At 37.2% G+C, this 20,814-nt stretch overlaps 1 protein-coding gene across 1 annotated transcript in view; it reads right to left on the bottom strand.

Moving 5' to 3' along the window:
• Positions 1–331: 331 nt before the first annotated feature.
• The window catches only part of HTR1F (5-hydroxytryptamine receptor 1F), a 54,876-nt gene continuing 34,393 nt past the window's right edge, over positions 332–20,814 (bottom strand). The window contains exon 2 of the mRNA XM_061134206.1: positions 332–1,472. Within this exon, the coding sequence (XP_060990189.1) occupies positions 332–1,432 (1,101 nt within the window). The 5' untranslated portion in view covers positions 1,433–1,472. The remainder of the gene's footprint in view (positions 1,473–20,814) is intronic.

The raw sequence follows: 20,814 nt of genomic DNA, 5'->3' as shown, positions 1-20,814 counted from the left end.
CAAGAAAATTCTTCTATAATTGTTATAAGACATAAACCTGAAAAATCAGTTATTAATAATACATATGTTTCCAGTTAGTTTGTTAGGGACTTTGCATAGGCAAAATATTGTTTACAAACAATAAATTATTTTCCAATTTCACATACTCTAGAATGATGGTCAAAAATGTCTTTAAATCAGTACATTTTATATGCATGTTGCCATTAAAATATATATTAATATCATCTTAGCAGCTTTAATTCCTTCTAAAAATTTAAATGTTTTATTTAACATTCTTTTAGTTACTTCACCTCGATAGAATCCCAGCCTTTTCATAATAAACTTCTTTGAACTAACATCGACATCGCACAAGTTTTTGGAATGCTTTCTTGAAGTCTTCATTAAAGATTGTATAAATCAGTGGGTTTATAAGGGAATTGAGATATCCAAGCCATGTCAAAAAATTTGACATTTCTTCAGAAATCTTACACTTTTCACAGACATTAACAACCAATTCTTTTACAAAGAAAGGAAGCCAACATATTACAAAGGCACCCAAGATTAACCCCAGGGTAGTGGCTGCTTTGCGTTCTCTTGTGCCTGAGATCTTCTGCCTTCTCCAAGATCTCTCATGCTTGAATTCAGATCTGGGACTTTTCACTGTGCTATGAATTTTATCAAAGTCCATTGATGGATCCGATAAAGACTTTTCTAGCATGTACGGTGTGGAGACCAGTCTCGTGCTTTTCTCACCACTCTCCAAAAGGACTTGGCCATTCATTTCCTCCTTGGCAATCCTGCTTGCTTGTCTCTTGTGGTATAATGTCTTTGCTGCCTTATATATTTTGTAATAGAGGATCAAAATCAATGTTAATGGGATGTAGAAAGCTCCAAATGTTGAGTAAATAGTGGAAACGATGTGGTCGTGTTTGATGATGCACTCATCCTCTTGACTAGTTCCTTGGTGCCTCCAGAATAGAGGAGGCATAGAGATAAAAATAGATATAATCCAAACTATGGTAATCATAATGCCAGCATGCCTGGGAGTCCTTTTCCTGGCATACTCAACAGCATCAGTGATTGCCCGGTACCGATCCAAAGCTATGGCAGAGAGATGCAAGATGGAACACGTACAGCACGTAATGTCAACGCTCAGCCAGATGTCACAGACCACTTGTCCCATAATCCAGCTCTCTCTCACAATATACACAATGCTGAAAGGCATCACCAGGACAGCTACAAGGAAATCTGTGACCGCCAGGGAGCAAATTAAGTAGTTGGCTGGGTGGTGCAGCTTTCGGGTAACAATAATTGCAGCAATCACAAGTGAGTTAATGGTGGTTGTCATCAGTGCCAGCCCGCAGAGAATGAAGGACACCAGAATTTTGGATGGCATTCTGTTTAACAGTTCTCCTGAGGTCAAGTTTTGATCAGATGAATTCAAGAAATCCATTTTTTTTGTTGTCTTAGAAGATTAATAGAGCTGTTGATACCTGTAACAGAAGAGGAGAAAAACAGTTCAGAGACGGTTTCAAAGATTTTTCTCTTCCTTGCTGAACACTGTTTGTTTGTTTGTTTTTAAGTATACATGTATACTTTCCCAGAATACTCGATGGATTTAAAAAATGGAGTTGAGGTTGCAATTTTCTTTTTCTTTTCATTTAATTTAGGAAATCCAAAGCCAACAGTAACAAACAATAACTTTAAAAACGTTTCTTAAAATAGGGCTCAAATAAAACAATTTTTATGAGTCAATTAACCTATCAGTAAAATCTCTATTATAAAATTGTGTTTAAAATCTTTATTAATCTTAGGGGAGGAGAGGGTGAGATGTGTGGAAAGAGTAACATGGAAACTTACATTCTATATGTAAAATAGATAGCCAATGAGAATTTGTTGTATCGCTCAGGAAACTCAAGCAGGGGTTCAGTGTCAACCTAGAGGGGGTGATGGGGAGGGAGATGGGAGGTAGGTTCAAAAGAGAGGGGATATGTGTATACTTATGGCTGATTCACGTTGAGGTTTGACAGAAAACAACAAAATTTTGTAAAGCAATTATCCTTCAATAAAAAAATAAAAAAATCTTTATTAATCTTAGCTATGTTTTTCTCTTTGTCTACAGAAAAACTTTGAAAGCACATTTCATTAGTATATATTTGTGTACTATATAATGTAATATAAGAAAATAGCATTTTAAAAGCAGTATTGAAAATCATAAACAATTTTGTACTTAGCTCAAAGTTATGTTGAGAACATTACCATTGGGCTTGTGGAGACTAAAGGATGTTTCAGTGTATTTTATGTCAGGATATAAAGGTTATAAAAAAGCAAAATAAGCAAGAATAAAATATTTTTAGTGTATTTCTGGCATTCCATGATCATTTTATGAAATTAGGAAATGTCACAGTGTTTAGTAGTCTTTGTGGAAATAAGTAGTTAATTTGATTTAAAGGGACAAAATAAAACTGGTTGGAACCAAATAACCATACAACACTGCCCATTATTACAAGGACATATATCACCTAAAGAAAACACTGAACAAGGTGAACTTGCCAATAAGAAAAACTCATAATGGCACACACTCTGAAATGGAAATTATTCTTTATAAGACCTTACTTATAACCTTATTTTTGAAAGGGAACCCTCCAAACTCAGCTTGAAATTTTTATTTCAGTTCATGTTGTTATTTAATTGCAAGTCAAATAAGAGCAATTAGAGTGTAATGAAGTAAGATTAATCTTTTTTTTTTTTTTTTTTGCATCAGCCCTTCTCTCTTTCTTTAACAATTTTTTGGTAACAAACCACATCTTTGGAAAAGACAGAGAAAAAATGGAAACCTGAGACTTTATTCTTGTAGTTATAACTATTATTGTACCTCTATATACCTTCTTTTTACTTTAAAATGGTTATGTTTCACTAATTGGAACTGATAGAACAATAATTCAAAATACTTGATATTTTTATATCAAATGCTTCTTATGGAGTGTGTGTATATATACATACTATAAAAACTTGGAGTGCAGCATGTTTTAATTTCCTACTTGTGTTTGAGTTACCAGTACTAAATTTAATTTTTCTTTTCTCATATTCATTGAAGGTAGGTGTTGATGACTTGCTCCCAAGCAAATTGAAAGGCATAAGAAATCTGAATACCTACTACTCATAAAATAAATATTGATAGCTGTCAGGATGTAACTGAAATGGAGTTGTATGTATATCTAAATTACTTATATCAACACTTAACCATTTGTAAAGGACAACCAAGACAACTCCAGATAAAGAATGGAGGCTACAACCTCCTTAGAAATGCTAAACCAGTGGTTCTGGAATTTAATTTGCCTCAGAGTCACCCTGAGGGCTTTTCAAAGAGGTGTTATTGGGTCCTTCCCTCTGGGTTGGAGACTCAGTAACACTGTCTGGTGACTGCAGCCATGAAATTAAAAGACACCTGTTCCTTGGAAGAAAAGCTATGACCAACCTAGACAGCATATTAAAAAGCAGAGACATTACTTTGCCAACAAGTTCTGTCTAGTCAAAGCTATGGTTTTTCCATTAGTCATGTATGGATGTGAGAGTTGGACTATAAAGAAGGCTGAGTGCCGAAGAATTGATGGTTTTGAACTGTGGTGTTGGAGAAGGCTCTTGAGAGTCCCTTGGAATGCAAAGAGATCCAGTCAGTCCATCCTAAAGGAAATCAGTCCTGAATATGCATTGGAAGGACTGATGCTGAAGCTGAAACTCCAATACTTTGGCCACCTGATGCGAAGAACCGACTACTGGGAAAATGCCCTGATGCTGGGAAAGACTGAAGGCAGGAGGAGAAGGGGACGACAGAGGATGAGATGGTTGGATGGCATCACTGACTCAATGGACATGAGTTTGAGCAAGCTCCAGGAGTTGGTGATGGACAGGGAAGCCTGGTGTGCTGCAGTCCATGGGGTTGCAAAGAGTTGGACACGACTGAGTAACTGAACTGAACCGAAGTCTGGGGCAGGCCCCTGAAATCTGCCTTAACAAGATCTCACAGGATGCTGATGCTATTGGTCCAAGGAGTCAGGGTTCTGGTTCCACGCGGTTGTTCCTCAGTGCTTTGTCTGATCCTTTCACCTCTATGAGTTCCTTTCTGTTGAGAGCAGCTCTGACATTTCTGCTGTATAACTCACTTAGCATCTCTCTTTCTTACATTCTTAATTTATTGCTTGCTGCTGCTAAGTCGCTTCAGTCGTGTCCGACTCTGTGCGACCCCATAGACGGCAGCCCACCAGGTTCCCCCGTCCCTGGGATTCTCCAGGCAAGAACACTGGAGTGGGTTGCCATTTCCTTCTCCTAATTTATTTCTTAGAGTTTCTCAAATAAATGATCTTTCTCTAGCTTTTCTTTTGACTATTTTGAATCCTGACTTCCTGCAGCTCTTGGACCCTCTGCCATAGACCTGTTAACTCCCCTTCTCCCACATCATTCCTACTCTTTTCACCCTTTTATGAGAGCTATGCCATATAATCATATTTCCTAGATCAGTTTTGCACTGCAGAACCTGGTAAGTAATGATGTGCTAGTCTATACCATCAGGACGTCCAAGAAAATCCTTGATGTGTGCTTTCAATTATCAGTGGACCTCACAGTCTAGTTTTTTCCCTGGAAACATCTTTAAGGGGTCAATGGTCACAAGTGAACTGCTTACTCCAAAGCCAACTAGATATTAAAAATATGGCAGATTCGGGGACTCCTCTGGCAGTGCAGTTGTTAAAACTGTGTTTTCAATGCAAGAGGTGCCAGTTTGATCCTTGGTCAGGGAACTAAAGTCCCACATGCTGTGTGGGGCAGCCAAAACTAATAATAATTTAAAAATTAAAAAGAAATTAAAAACATGGTAGATTAATTTCTATACTTTTTCCAATCTCCCCCATTCTTTCATCATAAAATCTGCACTATATAGTCAATAAAAGCCTAAATATTTTCTTAATTGGTTAATTCCTTTGCAAAAGTGTTTATTTAGTGTTATGAGAATTTATTTAAAAGTGCTGACATTTTTCCATATTATAGGTAAAAATAACTTTCCACTTTAATTCTCCTGATAAACAGTTTTGGCAAAAGAGCCTCTTCAGGAGATAATCCTGAAATTACATTTTGAATAGAATATTAAACAAGAAAAACTGTTTGGAAATAGTTATGTGTGTTTCCATAATAAAAATTAATTCTGTAGGAAAATGGACCAGCTTAAAATTAGAAGGTGAATTATTTGATAATTCACCTGATTTCTCTAAGCATCACACAGTAGCATTTAAATAGGCTCAATAAAATGGTACTTAATGCTAAGGGAAAAACTCAATAAGTCATACAAATTCTACTGATTACATAAGCATTTTTTCCATTATTAAATTTAGAAAGTTAATTAATCTTATGATAATTGTTTTTGTAGAAAACAAAGAAAAGAGGGAAACAAATGCAGCCAATCACAACTGGGTTTCTTTTTGTCTTATTTTCTTTGCCACTTACAATGAGAATTTCAGTAAACCATCTATCTTCATTAATTCAGATACAACGTCTAATCAGATTATTTCTTATTCCTCCCTTCATATTTTAAGTTCCCCCTGTGAGTTCCTGTGGTACTAGGAACCACCTCTGGGTTACTGCACATAGACTATATCACACATTTATTCTCAAAGTATATTCTGTATTTTGAATGTGTTCATTGGGAAATAGGATTGTAAGTAGAGCCTGTAGTCTCACCATTTATGTGTAGCCTTCTTCATAATAACAAAGAAAAACTTGCCCAGGCTTTACTCAGAATGAATATCTGCCAGTGTATTGATTCAGCCATATGATACATTTTACTTCCCTGTTTATTCATAGTTTTTTAAATCTAATGTTAATTCATATTCAAGTGTCTGCTTAATCCTGATGTCCAACTGTACTGTTCTCATTCAGGTTAAACTATAAGCTCATTAAGGCACAGCTTAATTTACTTTATATTGTAAACAAATGGCGGGACTATACACAAATAACTTTAATAATAAGATTGTAAAGAGGCAAGAAAGCAAAATTTAATTCTATCAAGACTTCAAAAGAACCTACAACTTAGCTGCTCCAATTAGAAAAATAATAACAGTAATATTTATCTTTTCTGAGTATTCACTTCTGTAGAGACTATGCTAAGTGGTTTCCAGTCCCGTGGCCACTGCTGAGTTTTCCAAATTTGCTGGCATATTGAGTGCAGCACTTTCACAGCATCATCTTTTAGGATTTGAAATAGCTCAGCTGGAATTCCATCGCCTCCACTAACTTTGTTTGTAGTGATGCTTCCTAAGGCCCACTTGACTTCACATTCCAGGATGTCTGGCTCTAGGTGACACCATCGTGGTTATCTGGGTCATGAAGATCTTTTTTGTACAGTTCCTCTGTGTTCTTGCCACCTCTTCCTAATATCTTCTGCTTCCGTTAAGTCCATACTGTTTCTGTCCTATATTGTGCCCATCTTTGCATGAAATATTCCCTTGGTATCTCTAATTTTCTTGAAGAGGTCTCTAGTTTTTCCCATTCAATTGCTTTCCTCTATTTCTTTGCATTGATCACTGAGGAAGGCCTTCTTATCTCTCCTTGTTATTATTGGAACTCTGCATTTAGATGGGTATATCTTTCCTTTCCTCCTTTGCCTTTCACTTACTTCTCTTCTTTTCTCAGCTATTTGCAAGGCCTCCTCAGACAACCATTTTGCCTTTTTGCATTTCTTTTTCTTGGGGATGGTTTTGGTCAATGCCTCCTATACAATGTCACGAACCTCTGTCCATAATTCTTCAGGCCCTTTGTCTTTTAGATCTAATCCCTTGAATCTATTTGTCACTTCCACTGTATAATTGTAAGGGATTTTATTTAGGTCATACCTGAATGGTCTAGTGGTTTTCCCTACTTTCTTCAATTTCAGTCTGAATTCTTTAATGAGCAGTTCATGATATGAGCCACAGTCAGCTCCCGGTCTTGTTTTTGCTAACTGTATAAGGCTTCTCCATCTTTGGCTGCAAAGAATATAATCAATCTGATTTCAGTGTTGGCCATCTGGTGATGCCCATGTGTAGAGTCTTCTCTTGTGTTGTTGGAAGTGGGTGCTTTCTATGACCAGTGTGTTCTCTTGGCAAAACTCTGTTAGCCTTTGCCCTGCTTCATTTTGTACTCGAAGGCCAAACTTGCCTGTTACTCCAGGTATCTCCTGACTTCTGACTTTTGCATTCCAATCCCCTGTGATGAAAAGGACATCTTTTTTTTGGTGTTAGTTCTAGAAGGTCTTGTAGGTTTTCATAGAAGTCTTCAACTTCAGCTTCTTAGGCATTAGTGGTTGGGGCACAGACTTGGATTACTGTGATGAGGGCATTATAGAGGTACGTGTAAAGTGTCCCAGAAACACTGGTGAGGAGGAACTAGTGATACTTTGGTGAAACAGTGGAACTCTCCCCAGGCTGAGGGAAAAGTATGAGCAAAATCAGAGTATGAGCAAAATAAATGCAGGATGTATTCAGACATATGAATTAGTTGAATGTGGATACTGCAAGGGTATATTAGAACCAAGGCTGGCACTATGGAGAACAGTGTGGAGATTCCTTAAAAAACTGGAAATAGAACTGCCATATGACCCAGCAATCCCACTCCTGGGCATACACACCGAGGAAAACAGATCTGAAAGAGACACGTGTACCCCAATGTTCATCACAGCACTGCTTATAATAGCCAGGACATGGAAGCAACCTAGATGCCCATCAGCAGAAGAATGGATAAGAAAGCTGTGGTACATATACACCATGGAATATTACTCAGCCATTAAAAAGAATTCATTTGAATCAGTTCTAATGAGGTGGATGAAACTGGAGCCCATTATACAGAGTGAAATAAGCCAGAAAGAAAAACACCAATACAGTATACTAACGAATATATATGGAATTTAGAAAGATGGTAACGATAACCCTATATGCAAGACAGAAAAAGAGACACAGATGTATAGAACAGACTTTTAGACTCTATGGGAGAAGGCGAGGGTGGGATGATCTGAGAGAATAGCATCGAAACATGTATAATATCAAGTGTGAAACAGATTGCCAGCCCAGGTTGGATGCATGAGACAAGTGCTCGGGGCTGGTGCACTGGGATGACCCAGAGGGATGGGATGGGGAGGAAGGTGGGAGGGGGGATCGGGATGGGGAACACATGTAAATCCATGGCTGATTCACGTCAATGTACGGCAAAAACCACTACAATATTGTAAAGTAATTAGCCTCCAACTAATAAAAATAATTGGGAAAATAAATAAATAAATAAAAGTAAAATGCATTAAAAAAAAAAAAAGAACCAAGGCTGGAAGTAAAGGATGATAGTTAACTGAGGAAGACGATAAAAGGGCTGGCAAGATAATGATAAGGACACTGGATTTTATTTTATATGCAATCAGAATGTTTCAAAATGTTTAAGAAGGTAAGTGACAGGAGAAGGTCTGTTTTGGCAGAGTGAGGTGTACAGGTAAGGTGATAGGGCTTGATGAGCGCAGCACCCGCTTAGGGAGGAGGCATAATCAAGATTACAGAGCACTTCTAACTTTCTTGAGGCTTTCAATTTCTAAGTCAAAGCTCTCTCAGTAAATATCACATTGGACTTGAAAATATGTGGGTTATCTTCAAATGTCTTTTGATATTGATTTCTAACATAAATCCACAGGCATAAGAACACAGACTCTGTATGATTTCAATATCTTTAGACCATCAAATTTTTACACCTGGTCTTATGTCCCTGGATATGTTCTGTTGTCTCCTAGTTTATAGTCTAATTGATTCATAGTGATTTTCAGGTCTACTATATCCCACTTCTCTGTATATTCCTTCAATTAATTTTTGAGGGTTTGATATTGAACCTCCAAGTAAAAAATCTTAATTTATCTACTTAAAAAATAATGTACAGTGAAACTATATGTAACTTTGTTCTATAATTTTCCAAGTCTCCTGTAAATGTGTCATCATATTTTCATAATTAAAAAAAAATTTTTGTAAAGCAAAAAATTTAAAAAAGAGAGTTGAGATCCTAAAAAAAAGATTATAGAACACTCTTTAGAATGTATTATAGCTGAAATTAGGACCTTTATATGGCCGTTGGCATAAAATTGTCCTAGGTTTTGGTTATCCTCCACCAGTGCTCCACAATAATGGATTATATATCTCAGAGAAAAAAATAAATTGACTTAGGATTTGAATCAGGAATTGGGATGCAAACTCTGGTCAAAGGCCAAGGGAAGATGTTAGTGACAATGCTAGATCAATGCTAGTTTCAGAAAAGACAAGACCACAGAGGGCAACTCTATACAGAAACAGATCAGGGTCTCGATGAATTTAAAGAGTAGGTTTAATGCAGACTCAGGTTATTGTGCAAGGATGAAAGAAAAGGAGAGATTGCAGTTACTTTCAAAGCCTGAGACTGCAGAGTTTCAAACGTAAGAAGTGATTCCAAGGCTAGGATATGGAAATAGTAAGAACTGCTCTAACTCCTTCAGACCAGTAAAGACTTGCTTACGGAGAGCCCTGTGGATCTGATTTTTACAAAAGCTTTACAGCACTTCTAAAGTCAATGACACATTACTCACATTTATGTGTATAAATTTTCTCTTCTATATTTCTTTATCACTGCCTGCTGGATTTGATCTCTAAGCCTCTTGAATTTTGGCTCCTGATATACTCTGCTCAGATTTGTCAGCTCAGCTTCCTTCTTGGCATGAATAGTCACTCCTTCCCCACCACATCTTGCTTCAACTCAAATCTGCCCATATTCAACTTGGGTGATGTACCTGTGAATTCCCAGATGTCTGGCCTAGTCTGACTCTTAGTCGGTACATTACCTTTTCTTTGCTTGTCTGCTGGATCCAATTACTCCTGTTTCTCTCATATTCAAAATACATTCACCTTCTTTCCTGGTCTCCCAAAACTCACAATCATGGTACCAGTCTCATGTTTTGCATGAGGTCAAAAAGCAGATGAAGCTCCTTGAGGCCACAGTGCCTCTTGATTCAGAGACCTGTGAACTAAAAAGACAAGTTATCTGTTCCCCAATCCCCAATATAATGGTAAGTCAGGGACAGGATGATGGCAACAGACATTCCTTTTCAAAAAGATGAGGAAACTGGTGGCTCATAGTTGTCACTGATCTGAAATTCACCCTGAGAAGTCAGAGTATTCAACACTGAGGGTTAGAAATACACCTTCACTAGGCCCACTTGGGCTCTCTAATTCAATTCCCTAATCCACTGTACTCTGGATTTTAAATCTCCTCTCTGAACTGTTAACTCTATTCTCGGAAAAGTCTTTTCTTTTCTATGAGAAACAGTCTGGATTTACAGTTAAATAGACTTCTCGGCTTGCTTTCTGCCTATAGAAAATCTTTTCATTTCTATCTCTTTCCCCTTTGATCTAAGTTACTATTAAACTTCGTGTTTCCCTATGAATCTGCCTGGAAGTCACCACAAGCCGCAACATGCCACATAATAATTTTTCAAGACATTCTTCTCTGTACTTTGCAGACAGTGTGAGGGCTGTGGGATGACACTTAAGATTCTTAAGATCTTTCTGTCTAGTGCTATTATGGAAATCTCTCTTAAACCTTTCAGAGCCTTATTAAAGGACTTTATAGTCAGATCCTTGCTCTGCTTAACCCTTAGGCCATTCTTACTTTGAGAATCATTTGCTACCCAGAGATGTCAGTGGTAGGAAAAAGCTTTGTTTTCTTATCTGCAAGCCCTGGCTCTTACACATTTCTTCTAAATTTTGCTTGCAAACTTTAATTTCTGTCTTTATTTCTACACTGTATTATACACAGCTAAGAAACTGTCAATTGCCACTTTAAACATTCTGCCTGGAAATCCTCTTGGGCAGATGGACAAGTTCATGAATCACATTTTATCTTTCCTGGAGACTACACATACATCTACACAGTTTCGCTTGTTGCCCTCTTTCTAGCCTCTAAAACAGTTTCATCACCTCCTTTCCAGCCTCCACTAAAAGTTTGTTTGCTAACAGCCTCCTCACTCTTTTTTCAGTCTCTGCCTGCCAGCTGATCCCAAAGCCAATGTCCTGTGTATCAGTGCAGAGTTCCTAAGAATGAACTGCCCTGGATTGTTGTCAATCTGTATCGCTATAAACTCCCAATCCCTGAAATGTAAAGAAATAGAGGACTACATTTCCCAGAATCCCCTTCTCTAAGGAGTCTGATTTTGGAGTTGGGTAACAAGAGGAATTCCCGCAAGGTTTGGGAGGCAGAAGAGGGGAGTTCATGATTCTCTGAAGGTGGCTGCAGCCAGATGAATGTGCAGACACCGACAGCAGCTTCTGTGTGCTCTTGAAAACAGTCATTGGGAATTTTCTGATATTTTTGAGATCTAACAAGTTTCCATCGAAGCCTTTGAGAACTACCTACTTTGTGCATTTAGGCTAAGATGCTTCACTCTCTGCTTCTTTAACTGTATTGAACTAAGATTTGACTTCCCTGACCTTTTCCCCTTAGCTTTCCCAACATTAATGTAAAACCCATTATCTTCATTAAAATCCTTTGTTCCTGGAATATTTTCAGTGACTCTATTTCCCTGATCAGTTCTAGACTGATGCAAGCAGTTATTTTGCTAAGTGGTTATCAAAAACTAATAACTAAAGCAGCTTTAACCAAATCTTTAAAAATATTAAGAATATTTTCATTAAAACCTTTCATGAAAGCAAATTTAACCAAAATTTAAAAATGTTTAGAAAGAAGAGAGGAATTCTGATATTAAATTAAATTTACATATCTACACATTTCATGGTTAGAATGATTCAGGCTATTGTTTTCATGAGACACCTGCTTGTCAGTCTGCCACAACTGGGGAAATAGTTAAATTAAAATTCCAATAATGAAGATCCTGCACTGTATTCAATGGACACTGAAACTAGCTTAGAGGCACCTGCTGTAGAAGAGGAAGCAAAGATGTGCGCAAACTCAGTATGCTGTACTGTTTCCTTCGTTGCTGAAACCTAAAGAGGAAGGAAGCTGAGTGTGTGTGGGAGTGAAGAGAGGTGGGGGCATACAGGAAGATTCCGGTTGTGAAAGCAGTAAGAACTCATGTTTATTCCTGAGATTGACACTTCAGTTTACTGAAGTCAGTATTGTGAATAAAACCCACAAGTCCTAGAGTTAAACAGAATATCACTTAAAGACTGTCTTTCCTACTAATTTATTAGTGTGAGCTCAGGAGAACTGTTTCAACTTTCAGAAACTCAGTTTTAATACCTGCAAAATGAAGATAATAAAAGTGAAACCTTATAAAGTGTTTTTGAAGATTAAGTAGAAATCCTTTAGGTGCCTGACACCTAATAAACTCAGTGTTTATATATGTCAACTGTAGTAGGGGTCTAGGAACTTCTACATTTAGGATGATTAGAGAAATCATGAAATGACCTAACAGGGTAAAAAGTATTATTTTTATTTTTACCTCAGTCTATATCTTATGTCTAAATATGAAGTTTTCTAATTTCATTAGAGGAAGGTGGTGTGGAAGGAAACAATGAACAATCACCATGAATGAGGAATGATATACTCTCTCAATATTTCAGTTAAAATTAAAAAAGAGTAATATGTTAGCAGGTTGGAGAAGAAGTTTTTGAAAGAACATGTTCACCATCTTTCTCTCCTCTGGCCTAGCAGTTCCTCTCACTGAGTACTCAGTACAAGGTGAAAAGTCCACTCCGCAGTGACAATGGATATAATAATATCTTATGTAAGTGGTTGTCACCAGAAGCTAGATAAAGAATATGAAAATTCTGTACCCTTACTAGAAAGTTACTGAAAAATTGAGTTTTAGCTATATGCTAGATGTGAAGAATATTTTTAAAAAATTATTTCTCAAGTTAGTTATGTTAGGTTGTTAGAATAGGAAAAAAAAGAGTCCAGAAAGGCAGTGGCTAAAAGACAAGGAAGGGCAAAGCCCATGAAAATAGAACAAAGGAAGGTCCGAGGACCGGAGTGAGGACCTCAGGTAGAACAAACAGCACTCCTGGCTAGACAAATTTACACAGGGCAGGTCCAGGGGGAGGAGAAAAACATATAAAAAGAGGAGCCAAAGGGCTGAGGGTCTCTCTCTCTCTCTCTCTCTTCTCGTCTTTTGGGTCGGCATGCCCTCACGCGTCAAGGATGTATTTTCCTTTATTTCCTAAATAAAGGACTGTAACACTGGTCCATCCGAGAGCTGTAACACTGGCCCATCTGAGGGCTGTAATGCCGGTCCATTGCTTCAAATTTTTGTTGTGGCAAGACAGAACCAAGGAAATTGCACACTCCCCTGACAATTATTAACAACTTGGTAAATATTTTAATCTAGATTTTTTATTCTTGGTCTAGAATAAAATATTGGATTGGACAAATTCTATTTCAAAATTTGGGACAACAATATCAAAGTGTATCTAAACAAATAAAAATGTAATGATAAATTATTTGAAAAAAAAATCACACGCTTAGGATGTGGTAAAACTCAATGGAAGCTATTATTATAAGGTTAAAAGAGATCTAATTTTAGTAATGATATTTGATTTAGCAATGTCCGTTTTTATTGATGAATGATAACTAGTTGACCAAGCTAAGCTGGCAAGATTTAAGCAATTTCAAGCACAACAATCTCGCTCTCTCTCGCTCTCTTTTTTTTTTACTTTTTGTTTTTGTCTTAACCAGCTTTTAAAAAGCATCAGACTGTTACTTATACTTTATGCAAATGTGACTAATGGAACTAAAAACAGTTTTTTTCACTTGATCACGCTAAACAAGCTTCCCATTTTATTTTCCTTTTGTAAATATGTTAAACTGGAAGTATTTCTCTTCCTCTTCTTTCATCTTTAATCCATGTTTTCCCTTTGGGTTCCTTCATTTAAGCTTCATAAAGTACTTCTTTACATCCACTAAGTTTAATAGGTACCAGCTCATTAACTGAATCTCATACATAAAACAAAGAATTATTATTGACATTTATTGGGCACCACTGGCTTGGTAGGATAGGTACATGAAACAGAAATTGTGTAACACGGTGTGAGTGCTTAATCGCTGTCGGCTGAAATTAGATAGTTGATTTGTCATATTTAATTAATGATATTATAGGATGTTCAGCATTGAAACACAAGGCAGATGTTATATACCCATGATCTGGAGCTCTGCTCAAATGCAATCTGGTCTTCCAGTCTGCTGGTTAACCAAGGCTATCAATACCAATTAAAATATGAAAGAAACCCTTAACTTTAAAATTTGGATAAGACAGGTGGTGATTAAGATGTATTTAGCCTAAATATTCACTGGTGTTATTTAAATACAAAGGACAAAGTAGTCACAGTTTTAAATAAGAAGGATATCTTTTAATTTTTTAAAATTTATTTGGATTTACTTAATGCTGTAGAATATAATATCTTGTTTTTCACTCTTTCACACAGTAAATTATTTTAGACTGCCAAGGTACAAACTGAAGCAGAGTGAGGTTTAGACAGTAATTCATCTCCAGGATAATTATGGGAAATCTGCCTACATCTGAATGACAAGAAAGAACTACTCGTGTACTTTGGCTTAACATGTGTTTCCTCTGAGATACTGAAATTCTACTATCAAATAATTTTTCTTTTCTTCAAGATTTAAAATAGATTTTTGGTTTTTTTGACCGTGCCTCAGGGCATTCGGAATCTCTGTCCCCTGATCAGAGATCCAACCTGCATCCCCTGTACTGGGAAGCACATAGTCACTGCCAGGGAAATCCCTCTTCAAGATTTTTAAGCTAGATTTTTATAACTTAAAAAACAAGTTCTCATTCAATAGTTTCAATTACTTCTACTTTTTTAAAAATCTTAATGACTACTATATTAGTAGCTATTATAATCTCTAGATTAAAAGTATTTTAATACATGTATCTGTTTGGAATATCAGACAGACCTCACCTCACCTGCCTCCTGAGAAACCTGTATGCAGGTCAAGAAGCAACAGTTAAAACTGGACATGGAACAACAGACTGGTTCCAAATAAGGAAAGGAATGCATCAAGGCTGTATATTGTCAGCCTGCTTATTTAACTTATATGCAGAGTACATCATGAGAAACGCTGGGCTGGATGAAGCACAAGCTGGAATCAGGATTGCCGGGAGAAATATCAATAAATTCAGATATGCAGATGACACCACCCTTATGACAGAAAGTGAAGAGGAACTAAAAAGCCTCTTGATGAAAGTGAAAGAGGAAAGGTAAAAAGTTGGCTTAAAGTTCAACATTCAGAAAACTAACATCATGGCTTCTGGTCCCATCACTTCATGGCAAATAGATGGGGAAACAGTGGAAACAGTGACGGACTTTATTTTTGGGGCTCCAAATCTCTGCAGATGGTGACTGCAGCCATGAAATTAAAAGACACTTGCTCCTTGGAAGAAAAGTTATGACCAACCAGGACAGAATATTAAAAAGCATAGACATCACTTTGCCAACAAAGGTCCATTTAGTCAAAGCTATGGTTTTCCCAGTAGTCATGTATGGATGTGAGAGTTGGACTATTAAAAAAGCTGAGAGCCAAAGAATTGATGCTTTTGAACTATGGTGTTGGAGAAGACTCTTGAGAATCCATGAACTGCAAGAGGAGATCCAACCAGTCCATCCTAAAGGAAATCAGTCCTGAATATTCATTGGAAGGGCTGATGTTGAAGCTGAAACTCCAGTACTTTGGCCACCTGATGTGAAGGACTGACTTGCTTGAAAAGACCCTGATGCTGGGAAAGATTGAAGGCGGGAGGAAAAGGGGGAGATAGAGGATGAGATGGTTGGATGGCATCACTGATGTGATGGACACGAGTTTGAATCAACTCTGGGAGTTCGTAATGGAGAGGGAGGCCTGGTGTGCTGCAGTCCATGGGGTCACAAAGATTTGGACATGACTGAGCAACTGAACTGAACTGAATATATGTATCTGGGACTGATACTAATAAAGTCATGTTTTTTAGAGAAAACTATTTAAAAATTATAAACAGTGTTTTCATATTTTAAAAATGACATGGTTAAATGATGATGATTTATGTTACCTATTGTGATTTGGAGTTCTGTATAGCTTAGATGGTAAAGAATCTGCCTGCAATGCAGAAGACCCTGCATTGAGTTGTGGGTCTGATCCCTGGATCAGGAAGATACCCTGGAAGAGGGCATGGCAACCCACTCCTAAGTAATCTTGCCTGGAGAATTCCATAGACAGAGGAGCCTGGCAGGCTACAGTCCACAGGGTTGCAAAGAGCCAAACACAACTAAGGGACTAGTACCCACATTGTGAGTTAGCAGAGAACAAATCTACAGTGTCAACCGAATGGAATAACAAAATATCAGAGAACTCAATGGTTGAACTTCCTGATTTGTTTCCTAAGTTTTGAGCATGAATCAATAAATATTTATCAAGCAACACAGTATGTGTTAGGTTGCAAAGGTGATACATATTCATAAAAGACATAATTCATGCCATTGAGAGGTATATTGAGAATAGCATGGACACAGGAGCCTGGTAGGTTATAGTCCATGCAGTCACAAAGAGTTGGACACAACTGAAGTGACTTAGCAAGCCTGCCCAGAGAAAAGAGACATACACCTATTCAGCAAATGTTTATTTAGTTTCAGCACTAACTATAGTTGGCACTCTAGATGTAAAAATGAATATGCCATAAAACTCTCAGTTTATATGAATCAGTGTACTATGATAGTACATTATAGTAGTCACTAAAAAAAAAAAAGTTTCCAAACCTTTTCTTTCTATAATAGTAAGGCTGTTAACAGCCATAATTGTTGGCTAATCTATAATAAAAAATATTGAAATGTTTCTCTACCAGTCAGTAAATAAAATATTAAAACTATACTAAATCTAATATACATTCTAAAATAATCTCATTGGTTTGAGTTAATCAAGAAAACTATTGAAAACTTATCCTCTTATTTTACATAGAATTGACATTAGAGATCTTGAATATGGAAAAATATTGGGCAGAATTTTGAATATAATTGCTATCCGTTCAGCAGAGGTTGAAGGAGGATTTGGCACGATGAATAATATTGCTACTGTTAAGAAATCTTTTGCAGACTATGAGTTCTGCAAAGACGTCGCCCGCTGGTGCTGCTGAGGTGGGTAGCAAGGCGTGGATGTGGTTTCTGCATGGCGGCTGGTGTCCTCGGTTAGGTGCTGAGGAGACAGAGGTGACGGCAGGGGCGGTCACTGCCCTGCTGCTCCAGAGCTGTCCAGCATGCCGAGGTGGCAGTGTTATCACTGAGAACGGTCTCTGGGTCCAGGTCATGTGGGAACCTGACGTCTAGATTCGTCCCTGACCATGATGCCCAGGCAGAATGCCTAGCAGTATTGATTATGGTTCCCCTATCCACACCACATCTTTTTAATTAGTCTCTTTGTTAATAAACCCTTTTTGAATGATCCTAGTTTGAATATGCCATCTATTTCCTGTTGGGAACCTGACTGATAATAAAAGTCATAACTCCCTGATAATGATTATAAGTAACAACGATTAGTTCAGTAGTGGGCATGTCTCCAACAACAACTGAATCCAGACAAGGAAGTTCCCAGTAGGGAGACTTTTTTTTAATAATTTTATTTTTCCACTGGACATATGTATTTAAGCTTGGATCTCTTGAAATGCCTTTGCCACCACATGAAGCCTGAGAATGAAGCCAGTCCTTATAACCTGAAATGTACTATGATACATGCATTTAGTAAGTGTACAAGCAAGAAGCCATGATTATTCATACAAGTTTATCATAGTTCTGTCTGAGACTCAGGGACAGAGAAGCCCTTACACTGGAATTTAAATTTAAACTAAGACTTGGTTGGATGCATGAGACAAGTGCTCAGGGCTGGTGCACTGGGAAGACCCAGAGGGATGGGATGGGGAGGGAAGTGGGAGGGGGGATCAGGATGGGGAACACATGTAAATCCATGGCTGATTCATGTCAGTGTATGGCAAAAACCACTACAATATTGTAAAGTAATTAGCCTCCAACTAATAAAAATAAATGAAAAAAAAAAAAACTAAGACTTGAAGATCAAGTTCATTGGGTCAACAGATGGTTGGGGAGTATGTTGCAGATAAGGATTTTTGGGAGAAGAGATATCAGGAAGAATATGGTAGAAAAATAGCTTGCATGGGTATTATAGTTGAGGCTGAAAAGTCAGACAGGATGTAAAACCTTCATATACCACAATCCTGCAGGGAATGGGGAGCCACTGGAGAATATGAAGCAGGTCATGCAAAGAATAGAGGCCACGATAGGAGATCATTAGGTATTTTAGGTGACAGATAGTGAGTCTCTAGTCAAGGAATGAAATAGAAGGCTGAAAAGAGATAAATCCCTTTTTAATGTATGACAAAATGTGGCAGTGTATTTAGTTTGGGAGGTGAAGCTTGAAGAAGAAGGGTTAGCATTAGAGTGACTGCTATCTTCTGTGATGGGCAACCAGTTGAACGATGACGCTATAATACATGTGACAAGGAACACAGGAAAAGGAGGTTTGAGGGACAAAGAAAAGGATAGGATCATGGTGAAAGTAAGAGTTAAAACACACTGAGGCTAACATATGAGACAGCCTATATGAAGTCGTCTAGAGGCAGACCTGGATTGGAAATTTGATTTAAAATTCACACATTATTAGTTGAAATCCTGTGTATCTATAAAATCACCAGGGATTGGTAAAGATAACACATCAAACAATGAATGGAAGATGAAGAAAGGGAAAAAGTTAGTGTGAAGTAAGGAAAACATAAAATATAGAAATTTATGAAAGGCAAAAAAATATTTGGACACTCCAAGTTAAGAAATGTAATTTTTTTAACATAAAAATATTTTGATATATTTATGCAGCCAGGAAGGAAGCTAAAGCTCTCAGGCAAAGTAAAAAGTTTAACTGGCATTTGTTTATTATGTCTTTTCTTATTAGAATATAAGCGATATAAGAGGAGAGAGACTTTAATCCCTGGGCCTGGGACAAAATTTGTCTCATAGAGTTGCTCTAAAAATATTTGATGAATGAAAAATGAGTGAATGAATGAAAAATACTCTGTGTTAATTGAGAGCGAGGAAAAGCATGCACTCTTGCACAATGCTGATATAAATTGGTCTAACCCCATGTAGGCAATATGGAAATAATCTTTGATACAATCATTCTAAAAATTTATCCTGAGATAAATAATAAATATTTAAGAATTTTCCATCTGTGAGAAGTAAATATGTACATTAATACAGATTAATTATGTACATCCTTCAGTGAACACAGAAGCTCTTTATATCCTGATATGAAAAGATTTCCAAAACATATTTTAAAGTCACAAACCAGAGTGTAGAAAAATAAGGATAGTATGTTCCTATTTCTGTAACATAAAGAACATTTATGAATACACTTGCTTATTTGTGCAAAGAATAACTCTGGAAGGATACACAAGTAACTGGTAACTGCTGTAATGGAAACAGAAGTGTTTTCTCCCTTAACTATTGCTGAAGATTGAGATGGAAACTACAACTGTTGATAGCCCCAAACAGTGGTCATCCACAAATTCCTTTGTGATCAGTGACACTTCCATAGCTTAGAAGAAAGCAACAGAAAGAATCCATCCTTTAGTCTGTTACTTTGTTATCAAGTACTTGGATATTGGCACTATGTAGAGACATGCTTCAGAACACATGTGCTATCTTTCTTATTCAAACAGGTAATCTGTACACTATCAAAAATGTCTTTGCTACAATATTTTTGAAGCAAATACAAAAATCGATGGTGACAACTGTGGTTGTCTTCAGGGAATACAAATGTGTGTCTAGTGAAACAGGGTTTGGAAAGAGTTTCTAAAATTTTTATTTATTCTTAAATATTTATTACCTGTTTTATAAAAGAATATGATAAAAAAAAATAAACAATCTAAAACTAAAAACAAATTTATTGAGCACATTAGCTTGTGTCAAACACTTTCCTAAGTACTTTGTCCGTGTGGTGTTATCTGAGACCAGGAGGAAAGACATAAAAGAAAGGGAAAAGTCTGTAGCTAGTGAACATGTGAGCTCATATGTATTGAGGGAGGGGGCAGAAATGGCAGAAACTTGGAGGTTTTCATGTGTTACAGACTCTGTTTTTTCTTTGAATAAGAGACTGTCATCTGTTGAGTGGGAGGAAGCAGGGATCATGAAGTCTCAGATGAACATTTGGCATAGTTGCTATAGAGAATAGGAATGGAGGTGATCAAAAGCAGATAAAAGAATTCTGTGTATTGTTTAAAGTTGCATAGGCATCGATCTTTATTGCAGTGCTGTTTTTCTTCAGAAATGCTCAGTGGCTCTGGTATAAGAGTGGGAAATGAACACTGTTAGATTATATATCTTGTTGTGAGAGAATGATAAAGTAGCAAGGGAGTAGGGAGTTGGAAACACTAGTAGAAAAGTTCTTGTTTAGTTGCTTCAGTTGTGTCCCACTCTTGGAGACTCCAAGGACTGAAGCCAGCAAGCTCCTCTGTTCATGGGATTCCCCAGGCAAGAATACTACAGTGGTTGCCATTTCCTTCCCCAGAGGATGTTTCCGAACCAAGAGTCAAACCCAGGTCTTCTGCATTGCAAGTGGGTTCTTTGCCGCTGAACTACCGGGGAAGCCCTTAGTAGAAAATAATAGCAAATGAAGCAACAGATAAAGAATTAATCTCAAAAATATACAAGCAACTCCTGCAGCTCAATTCCAGAAAAATAAATGACCCAATCAAAAAATGGGCCAAAAACTAAACAGACATTTCTCCAAAGAAGACATACAGATGGCTAA

Source organism: Dama dama, chromosome 31 (assembly GCF_033118175.1).
Source record: "Dama dama isolate Ldn47 chromosome 31, ASM3311817v1, whole genome shotgun sequence".
Taxonomy (NCBI): domain Eukaryota; kingdom Metazoa; phylum Chordata; class Mammalia; order Artiodactyla; family Cervidae; genus Dama; species Dama dama.
The sequence above is the reverse complement of the archived record's forward strand: the minus strand, read 5'-3'. Positions and strand labels throughout refer to the sequence as shown.